General features: G+C 39.6%; 1 protein-coding gene and 1 pseudogene across 3 annotated transcripts in view; one reads left to right on the top strand and one right to left on the bottom strand.

Annotated features, from left to right (window-relative positions):
* The window catches only part of KLHL3 (kelch like family member 3), a 112763-nt gene that overhangs the window by 12092 nt on the left and 88163 nt on the right, over positions 1-12508 (top strand). For 2 of the 3 annotated variants that reach the window (XM_059417626.1, XM_059417624.1), the window contains exon 2: positions 2097-2216. The exons of the other annotated variant lie outside the window; for it this stretch is intronic. In XM_059417626.1, coding sequence (XP_059273609.1) covers positions 2204-2216 — 13 coding nt within the window. In that variant the 5' untranslated portion in view covers positions 2097-2203. The remainder of the gene's footprint in view (positions 1-2096; positions 2217-12508) is intronic. 3 annotated transcript variants of the gene reach the window in all.
* LOC132027883 (elongation factor 1-alpha 1-like) lies at positions 8776-10170 on the bottom strand (annotated as a pseudogene).

Genomic DNA, 12508 nt, shown 5'->3' with positions numbered 1-12508 from the left:
GATCAATTTTTTTTTTTTTTTTGCCTCCTTAAGGATATCATTCTAATCATCTGCCTTTGTGCATGTCTTGCTGTTTATCTTCCTGTGCTCAGGTAACTTCCTTGCCTCCAGAATTTGAATAGTCCCAAAGTTCAGATGACTGTGGCCTTACATTTGCATGCTGAACTAAGTGGGGGAAGGAAGCCAAAGGAGGAGTCTGTCATGGTAGACAAACTGTAGGTCTTGCATGCTGGTATTTGATTTTTGTTTTTTTTTGTTGTTGTTGTTAAAGATTTTTTTTTTTTTTAATCAGATTGAGAGAGAGAGAGAGAGAGAGAGAAAGGGCATAAGCAGGGGGAGCAGCAGGCAGAGGGAGAAGCAGGCTGTCTGCTGAGGAGGGAGCCCAATATAGAACTTGATCTCAGGACCCTGGGATCATGACTTGAGCCAAAGGCAGACGCTTAACTGACTGAGCCACCCAGGCGTCCCTGCCGGTTGTATTTGAATGTTTTAATAGTTACAAATTTCACTGTAAGATATGTAGAGATTACTAGGTCTCTGGAACATTCTCTTAACTACAGAAGCCCCTTTCCTGAGCCAGTTTGCAAGTCTAGGTGGTTGCCTAGAAGGAGGCACACCAGGCAAAGGCAAAGCAAAGTATCTTTAAACTAGAGTTCGAGTGAACTGTGAGTCCCTAAATCTACGCAAGTGGAGAAGGTTCTGTTTTCCTCTTAGAACAGACACATCTCTAAGGTCCTGGACTTGATCTTGGAGCTGAAAAGTTTCATTAGTTTAGGGGGAAAGAAGTCCTTTTTTTGTGCTAATTTTTTTAAAAAAGTACTTTTTAAGCCAAATTTTTATACCCCATCCCACCTCCCATAAAGCTGAGACTTACTGCTCAGGAGTAGTTGGGCATCTAGTTGACATCCCATAGGGATTTGAATGTTTTGTCTTCAGTACAGAGGACTTTAAGGTTTTGAATGACTCGTTAGTCCCCACCTGCTCACTTCGCCCACACAACTAAACCTTCTTTTCATAACAGTGACAGTCCCTTGTCATTCCATGGGATTATGGTTTTCCAGAAGCTTTCATGTTCCATACCACAGCCAGTGTATGGTCTTTCTCAAGCACAAATGTGTTCACCTGCTTCCTCTCCCACTTCTCTTTCCTTTTGATGGCTTCTCATTGTCTCAGAAACTGCTCAGAAATCCAAACTCCTTAGCTTTGCTAATATTACACTTATAGGACTGCTCCATCTTCTAACTTTTGCTTTTGAGATACTCCTGGTTTTACTGAACTCCCTTGACTCTCTTTCTTCGGGTCTCTGTGTATCTCCTCTTTCCTCTGCCAGGATGCTCTCCATCCTCCTTTTTAACCATCTTATTTTTGCTCTTCCTTGAGATTTCTGCTCTCACTTAGCTTCTGGTAAGTTTCCCCTCATCCTGCTAGCACTGGAGTAGTTACCTGTCCTCTGTGCTTCTCTACCTCTTGTCCAATCATCATACTTAAGATAGGATGTTTAGGTTATGTAAGACTGATGAATCACAGACCTGTATCGCTGAAACAAGTAATACAGTATATGTTAATTGATTGAATTTAAATTTAAAAAATCAATATAAAATGTTTAGGTATTTACTAGGCTTCCTCCTACACTGAGCTCTAAGCTTTGCAAGAGCAGCTGTCTATACCTTGTTTGTTGTTGGGTTTCCCTTAAATTTAAATACAGTGCCTGGCACATGGTAGTCTCCTTTAAATGTTTGTTGAATGAACAAATTTCCCTGTGAAGTGAGTGGTATAGCACTTACTTTCCTCCCATGTCCCCACTCCTTTAGTGCGTGGTGGGTGGAGGTTAAGGTCTTTCCATAAAGTCACACAAGTGCTGGTAGAAGTTGACTAAGGACTTGGCTTCCACCAGAGGAACCTATGTGGCATTGGAAGATCCTGCAGAAATGGCTGACCCAGGGCATTTCTTCCCCTGCTGAGTCTGTGATGAAGAAAACAAGCTGACAAAGATGCTTCTGGTGGGTGGGCAGTTGCACTGAGTTGTGGCAGCTGGGTGAATGGGTTTACCAACATGTGATCCTTTCTTCACCCTCCCACTCCCTTCCTGTTCACAGCATCAAGCTGAGCTCCCAGCCCCCGGTTCAGGCCGGGGGTGATGAGAAGAACCAGAGGACGATCACTGTCAACTCTGCCCACATGGGGAAGGCGTTCAAGGTTATGAATGAACTGCGGAGGTACTTTTCCTCTTTTGCCTGTGCCATTTTGGAAAGAGCTTGTTGGGTGAGCGTCATCAGGGACTGAGAGCAGAAGTTAGGACACCACCACCTCGTGAATTCTCACTCTTCCCCACCTACTCTCAGTCACTTGGCTTCCGCTTTACGCTCCAGGCAAGACAGAATGGCTTTCAGAAAGTGCTGTCTTTTCTTTGTATTTATTTAACACCTTTCATTTTACTCCTTAATCACAGGGGAATTTTTTTTTTTTTTTTTTTTTTTTTTTTATGGTTGTAGCAGCTCTGCATAAACTTGGTTTCCAACCTAACCAGCTGCTTAGAGGCCAATAATAGAATGATTGCAATACTGATACGTAGTTGCAGATGAAAGATTGTGGATGCTACACATTTTCTTTTGGCCTCCTTCTCTCATTCCTTGGTCTGAACTTAGCTTGTTACAACAGCTCTGTGAGTGGATGAATACCTAGCTTCTTCAATGCAGTTTAACTCTGCAGAGAAAGAAATGTAATACAAATGGACTCATCCTCCATGAGCTAATGGTGTGCAGGCTATTTATAAGGCCAGTAAGTACATTTGGTGAGCTTGTTGCAAGGCAGATTCAGGACACTGAACAAGTTTTAATGTACAAAGGCTGTATACCCAATCTCCTCCTCACCAGAGAACCCAGAAGCTTCCTTTGCCCATGGTATTATTTACAGCGTTCTTCACCCTATTGTGAGCTATAATTGTAAATCTCCTCTTTTCTCTCTTGTTTATGAGCCCCCTGAGGGCAGGGGCAACTTCTGAATCACTCTGATCTCTAGCACCTGATACTTCGTGAGAGCCTCAAGGCATTTACAAAGGAGGCCCAGAGGCATTGATGAAGTTCTGGGCTGGATATGAGTAAAAAATGTAAATAGTTCAATGAAAATAATCCTTTTATAGTACAAAATAGGTGTTATAAAGGGGAAATGCATTAGGTGCCTGTCAGATGACAGATGTGCAATAATTATTTGTTTCTGAAAGACTACTGTGAAAGCAAGTATGTCACACTGCAGCTTTGGAGAATACTTTAAGGGGATGATGTTTGAGCTAAATCATGAAAGACAAGTGAGAGTTAAAGAAATGACAAGTGGTTGGATTGAGGGGAAGTCTTCCAGGCAGAGAAAATGGCATAAGTAAAAGGTCATAGAGCTAAAAATGTGTTTGTTGAGTAGGGTGTTGAACTACTTTTAAACAAAAATTCTATCTGGTTCTTTATTTGTTTCCGCATTTCCCCTTTCTGCAGGGCCCAGTCTTTGGCATTAAAAACCAAGTTAAATTAAATTTGTCTTATGCACTACTGCTCAGTTTTTTTTTTTTTAAAGATTTTTATTTATTTATTTGATAGACAGAGAGAGATCACAAGCAGGCAGAGAGGCAGGCAGAGAGAAAGGGAAGCAGGCTCCCCGCCGAGCAGAGAGCCCAATGTGGGACTCGATCCCAGGACCCTGAGATCATGACCCGAGCCGAAGGCAGAGGCCTAAACCACTGAGCCACCCAGGCGCCCCTACTGCTCAGTTTTTATTAGGCCTCCTGCCAGATTTCCTGGAAGCTCTATCTGTAGTTGTTTGAAGCAGTGGACAGTGTCCATGCTTATGTTCATGCTTATGGGTACAGTTGTCTGGTCATTGAAGAATTTGTGTTGTGTTCAATAGATACTAGTGATATTCCTCATTTAGTTTCCTTCAGTATGGCTTGTGTCTTTTGCCTGATTTGAGACTCCAGGTCTCCACATAAACAACCTAAATTGACATTTCAAGGAACTAGAAAAAGAAGAACAACTTAAGTCCAAAGTTATCAAAAGGAAGGAGCTATTGAAGAATAGAGCAGAGGTGAATGAAATGAGACTGGGAAGACAATAGAAACAAAATCAATGAAAGTAAGAATTGGTTTTTTGAAAAATTAAGTATAACTTTAGCTAGACTAACCAAGGAAAACAGGGAAGACTCAAAATGAAAGAGGAGACATTACAGTTGATACCATGGAAATACAAATGATCATAAGATGCCATTTGTATGTCAATTGTAATTGTATGTAATTATATGTCAACAGATTGTATAATCTAGAGGAAATGGATAATATCCTTGACATGTACAGCCTGCCAAGACTGAATGATTAAGAAATAAGAAAATCTGAACAGACCAGTAATGATTAAGGAGATTGACTCAGTAATATAAATCTTCTAGTTAAAAACAAACAAACAAAAAAAAAAAGCCCATGATCAGATGGTTTCACTGGTGAATTCTATCAGAGAATCAAAGAATAATTAATGCTAGTCCTTCCCAATTTTTCCAAAAACCTGAAGAGAAGGGAACACTCTCAAATTCATTTTAACAAGGTCAGCATTACCCTGATACCAAAACTCGATAAGGGCACTACAAGATGAGAAAACTACAGCTTAGTATTCCTGATGGATGTTGATGTAAAAATTCTCAACAAAGTACTGGATTCAACAGGACATTAAAAGGATCGTATGCTGTGGTCGAGGAGGTTATATCTTCACGGTAAAAGGACGGTTCAACATATGCAAATCAATTAATGTGATATACCATGTTAATAGAGTGAAGGCTAAAAATCATATGATCCTCTCAATAGATGCAGAAATGTTTGACAAAATTCAGTACGCTTTTATTTATTTATTTATTTTTAATAATTTATTTGACAGACAGAGATTACAAGTAGGCAGAGAAGCAGGCAGAGAGAGGAAGGGAAGCAGGCCCCCTGCTGAGCAGAGAGCCCGATGTGGGACTCGATCGCAGGACCCTGAGATCATGACCTGAGCCGAAGGCAGCGGCTTAACCCACTGAGCCACCCAGGCACCCCTCAGTACGCTTTTATGATGAAATCTTCCAACAAATTGGATAGAGAAGGAACATACTTTAACATAATAAAGGCCATGTATGACAAAGCTGTAGTTGTCATCATACTCATAAAAGGTTGAAAACTTTCCTTTGGAGGTCAGGAACAAGGCAAGGTTGCTTACTCTCATCACTTCTATTGAATAAGGGCTGGAAGTCCTACACAGAGCAAGAAAAAGAAAGAAAAGTCATTCATATCAAAAGGAAGAATGAGATTGTATCTGTTTGCAGATAACATGATCCTATTTATAAAGAACCCTAAAGATGCCACCAAAAAACTCTTAGAACTGATAAATTCGGTAAAGCTGTAGGATACAAAATAAACATATAAAAAAATCACCTGCATTTCTATATATGAACAATGAACAATCTGAAAAAGAAAGAAAACCGTTCCACTGACAGTATCATTAAAAACAGTAACATATTCAGGAATTTAACTGAGGAGGTGAGAGATCTGTGCACTGAAAACTATTAGACATTGTTGAGAGATATTGAAGAAGACAAAAAGAAATGGATAATATTCCACTTTTATAGATTGGAAGAATTAATATTGTTAAAATGTTCATAATACCCAAAGTCATCATATAGATGCAACCTATATCAAAATTCAAATGCCATTTTTTTTTTCAGAAATAGAAAAAAAATTCTAAAACTGTTTGGAACCAGAGATGACCCTGAATAGCCAAAGCAGTCTTGTGAAGGCAGAGCAAAGCTGGAGATACCACATTTTCCGATTTCAAACTTTATCACGGAGTGTAGCAATCAAAGCAGTATGGTACAAACATAGATTCAGGAACATAATTGAGAGCCCAGAAATAAACCCACACATATATGTCAACTAAGATTTGACAAGAAGCTAGAATACTTCATGGAGAAAGGTAGTCTTTTCAATCAGTAGTGTTAAAAAAAACTAGACAGGCACATGAAAAATAATAAACTTGGACCTGTATCTTACCTTGCTCCCAGAAGTTAACTTGAGGTAGATTAAAGACTTAAATGTAAAAGACCTAAGACTGTACCACTCTTAGAAGAAAACAGGAAAATCCCATTTTGTACATGAAAGCATTAGAGAGATAACATTTGTAAAAATCACAAAATCCACAGAAGTAGTGTTTTCCCAGTGATGTGGGCATCCCTGAGCTCAGTTTATTTGACAGATAGAATAACCATTACAATCTTGTTCTTCCCTTTTTCCTTTTTTTTTTTTTTTTTTTGGGAAAATGGAGCACAATCTATATGTTTTGCCAGGAAATCTCTAATACAGGTTTAGACATAGATTTCCCTTTTATTTTTCTTTTAATTTAAAAAATTTTCATTTTTGTTTTCTTTTTTTGGGAAAAGGAATATATTATAGAACATTTAGAAAATACGGATGAGCAAACAAACAATCATCTACAATTTTAATACCCAGTGGTTACCATTGTTAATACTTGGAAGAGTGTTTTTCCTTTAAAACCAGATGACCAGAATTTTTTCTCTTAACCCTATATTGAACAATTTTTTTTCCTTAAATTTCTTTTTACTTATTTTCAGTAAATTCTTTGCCACATGTGGGGCTCCAGCTGACAACCTTGTCACAACCATGTCAAGAGTCACATGTGCTACCAACTAAGCCAGCAAGGCACCCCGATACTGAACAATTTTTTTATGGCACTGACTATTCTACAGTGTTATTTTAAGTGGATGAATGATATTCTATATTTTTGGTTAATTTTTGAAAAACAGATCCTTGTTGGTAGATGTCTAGGTATTCCAGTCCCTCGGTAAATAGCACCTATAGGAATTATGTCGGGAGCAATATAGCATAGCAGTCAAAAGCATAGACCCTGGAGGCAGGCAGCCTGGTTTCAGACCTTGGCTCCAGCAGTCCAGTTCTATGACCCTGTACAAGTTAATTAATGTCCCTGACCTCACTTTTGTCAACTATAAAATGAAGCTAATAATAGTTCCAGGGTTGCTGGCTTGTTAAGAGGATTAGTAAGTTAAGTGCTTAGAACACTGATGGCACATATATTACTGTTGTTAAATACTGGTGCATGTTCACAGTTATTTCTATGGAATTAATTCCTTAGAAGTAGAGGTGCTGCTGATTTCAACAACCTGTAGTCTCGTAATCGTAATACCAATTCCTTAGACATTGTCACGAAGCCCTGGTGTGTAGAGAACATTCTGTAACTGTTAGCTATTATTCTGATGACGATGACGTACTAAGTGCTGGGCTCAGTTGCATGAAGGTGGCAGTAGATTAGAGAGTGAAAGTTTTGTTCTCAATGAAGCTTGCATTCTAGTGGTGTTTAAAGATTTTTATGAAGTTCTAAGGTACTTCATTGCTTTAAATTCTTTTAATTTCTAAAGTATTAAAGATATGGCTAGTTTTTAAAACTAGAGTGAAATGGGTGGGTGAAGGAGAGAAAGGGAGCCTGAAAAGATACTTCATTGATCTGGGTGAGCTTAATGTGACCTGGAGGGAGGCATACTTTGTTTGAATGAAGGCCTGGTAAAGCATCTTGCTGTCCAGGGACTAAGCTAATGAAATGTTCCATGATATTCCAGGGACTGGGGGTTATTTCTTGCACTGTTTTCACATCTTCCTCCTGCAATTTTAAGCTATTTTAGTTCACGCACACATGTTCTATGCAATTTATGAATCACACAATTCACGAGTTTCCTATTCTTTTACTGCCATGGTAGATAATGGGCTGTTGGCATGGTAACCACCTAGTCTTCCTCTTCCTTTTGCATTTTATCGCTCCGCTCTCCTTAGACCAATAGCTGCCTCTGGGCAACAGCATCCTAATGGACTATGGTTCCTGATTTGCCATCCAGCCAGCAAGTGGGAATATGGTTCTTTTTGGAATAACACCCTGAAAAGGGGAGACAATCTCTTCTATCCCATTTTGACAGTTTTAACCATCACAAACAATTCTCTGCCCCCATCCTTTTTTTTTTTTTTTTAAAAGATGGTCTGCCGCTGTGCCTGTATTATTAGTAATGAACCATCTTAGCACATTGCTTTTTGTTTTTCTTTTTTTGGTAATGATTTTATTAATATGTAATTCATATGCCATATAATATGACCCATTTATAGTATCAATTTAATGACTTTTAGTATATTTACAGAATTGTGCAATTCACAGTTGATTTTAGAATATTTTCATCATTCCCTCAAAAAAAATCCTAATATATTTTAGCAGTAATCCCACTATTCTCTTTATTCCCCCACCATTAATCTACATTCTGTCTCTACGGGTTTGCTTATTTTAGAATGATGTAATATGTTTTTTTGTGATTTCTTTCTTTTCTTCTTTTTCCCCATTCAACTTTTTTTGATGGTTCTCAAAATTCTGTGACAGATTCTTGGTCAGGCTGTTTCCATTAAAAAGTACTGATTTTAAAAACTATTAACTTAATTTTTTTTATTATGTTCAGTTAGCCAGCATATGGTACATTCTAAGTTTTTGTTGTAGTGCTGAATGATTCATTAGTTGTGTATAACTTAAAACTGCCACACACACACACACACACACACACACACATTAAATGGTCCACAGAATATTCTCCTTTCCTTCTGAAGATTTTATGATGCATTGTTATCACAAGTACTTAAAGGTCCAGTTGATACACCACAACAGTCTGAGACTGTTCTCCCACCACTGATTGAGACTGGCCTGGGGATAATATTTACTTAGCCTTCTGAGCTTTCTGGGCAGATGTGGTGACCTTGCCAGCTCTAGCTGCATTCTTGTCCACTGCCTTGATGACACCCACAACAACTTTCTGTCCCATGCACAAACAGCAGGATAGTCTAAAGGAGGATCGTCAAAGAAGGTCTCAACACACATAGGCTTGCCAGGAACCATATCAATGATGGTAGCATCACCAGATTTCAAGTACTTTGGACCATCTTCCAGCTTTTTTCCAGAGCGACGGTCTATTTCTTCAGCTCAGCAAATTTGTGAGCAGTGTGAGCTTTGTGACAATCCCACACAGACATGTATCCAACACTGATTTAGGCTGGATGGTTCAGGATAATCACCTGAGCTGTGAGGCCAGCTGTTTCCATGGGTAGGTCATTTTTGCTGTCACCAGCCATATTGCCACGATGAACGTCTTTGAAAGATACGTTCTTGATGTTGAAACCCACATTGTCCCCAGGAAGAGCCTCTCTCAGAGCTTCATGTTGCTTTTCAACAGACGTTACTTCATTTGTAACATTGACTGGAGCTAAGGTGACCACCATGCCAGATTTAAGAACACCAGTCTCCACTCAGTCCGTAGGAATAGTACCAATACCACCAATTTTGTAGATGTCCCAGAGAGGCAGATGCAAGGGCTTGTCAGTTGGATGTGCTGGTGGCAGAATGCAATCCAGAGCTTCAAGCAGTGTGGTTCTACTGGCATTCTCATCTTTCCTGGTGACTTTCCATCATTTGAACCAAGGCAGGTTAGCTCTTGGCTCCAGCATATTGTCACCATGCCAACCAGAAATTGGCACAAATGCTACTACTGTGTTGGGGTTGTAGCCAGTTTTCTTACTGTAGGCGCTGGCTTCACTAACGATTTCTTCATATCTCATCTGATGGTAGGGTGGCTCAATGGAATCCATTTTGTTAACACCAGCAATTAGTTCTTCTACACGTAGTGTGTAAGCCAGAATAAGGGCATGCTCATGGGTCTGCCCATTCTTGGAGAAACCTGCTTCAGATTCACCACCAGCAGTAGCAACAATCAGGACAGCAGTCAGCCTGAAATACACCTCTAATCATGTTTTTCATGAAGTCTCGGTGGCCTGGGGCATCAGTGATGGTCATGTAATATTTGGTGGTCTCTAATTTCTGCAGGGAGATACCATTGGTGATACCATGTTCATGTTTAGCTTTCCATTTATCCAAGACCCAGGCATACTTCAAGTATCCTTCAAGGAGCCCATTCCTGTCTTGTAGCCTCCTTCTCAAGTGTTTTGATAGTTGTTTTGTCAGTTCCACCATATCTGTGCATCAGATGACCAGTAGTGGTAGGTCAGCTCGACTGGTGTCCATTGACAATGATGTTGGTGGGCGTCTTTGCCTTTCCCATTTTGGTTTAGGTTTAGTGGTGGTTTTCATGACACCTGTGTTCTGGTGGCAAACCCACTGTGAAAAAGTTTTATGACCTACGTCTCAGGAGAATGTTTTCAAGGCTTATCCATGTTTTATCATGTTTCAATATTTCATTTCTTTTTATTGCTGCATAATGTTGCACTCTATGGGTATATCACATTTGAGGCCAGCCATCTGGCTGTTACGGATAATGCTGCTGTGAACATTCACATACACATTTTTGTGGGGATGCCTGTTTTCATTTCTCTTGGTTATATACCTTTTGGTGGCTGTGTCATATGACAACTACATGTTTAACTTTTGGAGGAGCTGCCAGACTATTTTCCCAAAGCACTGCACCAATTTACATTTCTGCCAGCAGTGTATGAAGGTTTCAGTTTCTTCATATCCTTGCCAACACTTGTTATTTTTTGTGTTTTTGATTATAGCCATCCTAGGGTCTGAGGTAGTATCTCATTGTGGTTTTGATATGTATTTTTCTATGATGATTAATGGTGTTGAGCATCTTTTTGTATGTTCATTGGCCATTGCTATATTTTATTTGGAGAAATGCCTACTTAGATCCTTTGCCCATTTTTAAATTGGGTTATATGTCCATTTTTGAGTTAAAAGGGTTCAAGTCTTTAGACAGTCCAGATATAAGCATCTTATCAGATATATGATATGCAAAGTTTTTCTTTTATTCTTTGGGTGGCCTTTTCACTATTTTGATACCCTGATGGTGTCTTTGGAAGCACCAAGTGCTTGGTGTCTGTTTTTTTCTTTTGTTGTTTGTGGTTTTGGTGTCCTGTGTAAAAAACCATTGTCTAATCAGAAGTCATGAAGCTCTACCCATGTTTTCTTCTAAGGGTTTTATAGTTTTAGCTCTTATATTTAGGTCTTTGATCTATTCTGAGTTAGTATTTGTATATCATGTGAAGTAGGGGTCCTATTTTTGTGTGTATGATATCCAGTTTTCCCAAGACCATTTGTTGAAAAGACTGTTTTTTCCCTTGAATTGAATAGTCTTGGCACCCTTGTCAAAAATCCATTGACTGGGGCACCTGGGTGGCTCAGTGGGTTAAGCCGCTGCCTTCGGCTCAGGTCATGATCTCAGGGTCCTGGGATCAAGTCCCACATCGGGCTCTCTGCTCAGCAGGGAGCCTGCTGCCCTTCCTTTCTCTCTGCCTGCCTCTCTGCCTACTTGTGATCTCTCTCTGTCAAATAAATAAATAAATATCTTAAAAAAAAAATCCATTGACTGGGGGCACCTGGGTGGCTCAGGCAGTTAAGTATTTGCCTTTGGCTCGGGTCATGATCTCAGAGTCCAGGGCTTGAGTCTGAGTTGGGCTCCCTCTCAGTGGGGAGTCTGACTTTCCCTTTCCCTCTGCCCCTTCTCCTCCCTTGTTCATGATCTTGCATGGTCTCGCTCACTCGCGCTCTCTCTCAAAAATAAATAATTAAAAAAAATCCATTGATGGTTTTGGGCAGCAATGGAAATCATCAACAAAGTGAAAAGGCACCCTAGAGTGGGAGAAGATACGTGCACATGATAAACCTGATAAGAGGTTTGTATCCAAAAGACAAAGAGAACTTCTACAGCTTAACACAAGAAGAACAGGATGCCTGGGTCACTCACTCAGTTAAGTATCTGCCTTCAGCTCAGGTCCTGATGGTCCTGGGATTAAGTCCTGTGCTGGGTTTCTTGCTCAGTGGGGAGCCTGCTTCTCCCTCTACCTGCTCTGCCTGCTTTGCCTGCCACTCCCTCTGCTGTGCTCTCTCTCTAACAAATAAATAAAATACTAGAATTTAAAAAAATACCAACACCAGAAGAACAAATGATCTGATTAAAAAGGGGCAGAAGATCTGAATAAATATTTTCCAAGGAAGACATACATAAGGCCAACAGACACATGAAAAGATGCTCAACATCACTAATCTTTAGGAAGCACAAATCAAAGCCACAATGAGATACCACCTTCTAGCATTCAGAATGGCTAGTACCAAAAAGAGAAGAAATATCAAATGTTGGTTAGGATATAGAGAAAAGGAACCCTCATGCACCAATGGTGAAAATAGAAATTAGTGCAGCTACTGTGGAAAGCAGTGTGGAAGTTTCTCAAAACATTAAAAATAGAAATACCATGTAATCCAGGAATTCCACTACTGGGTATTTACCTATAGAAAATGAAAACACTTAATTGGAAAAGATACATGCACCCGTGTTTATTCCAGCATTATTTATAATAGCCAAGATAGGGAAACTACTTAAGTGTCGATTGATAGATGAATGGATGAAGAAGACTTGTGTGTGTGTGTGTGAGTGCATGCGCACA

This window comes from Mustela nigripes, chromosome 12, assembly GCF_022355385.1.
Source record: "Mustela nigripes isolate SB6536 chromosome 12, MUSNIG.SB6536, whole genome shotgun sequence".
Taxonomy (NCBI): domain Eukaryota; kingdom Metazoa; phylum Chordata; class Mammalia; order Carnivora; family Mustelidae; genus Mustela; species Mustela nigripes.
Note: the sequence above shows the minus strand (reverse complement) of the source record. Positions and strands in the feature narration are given on the sequence as shown.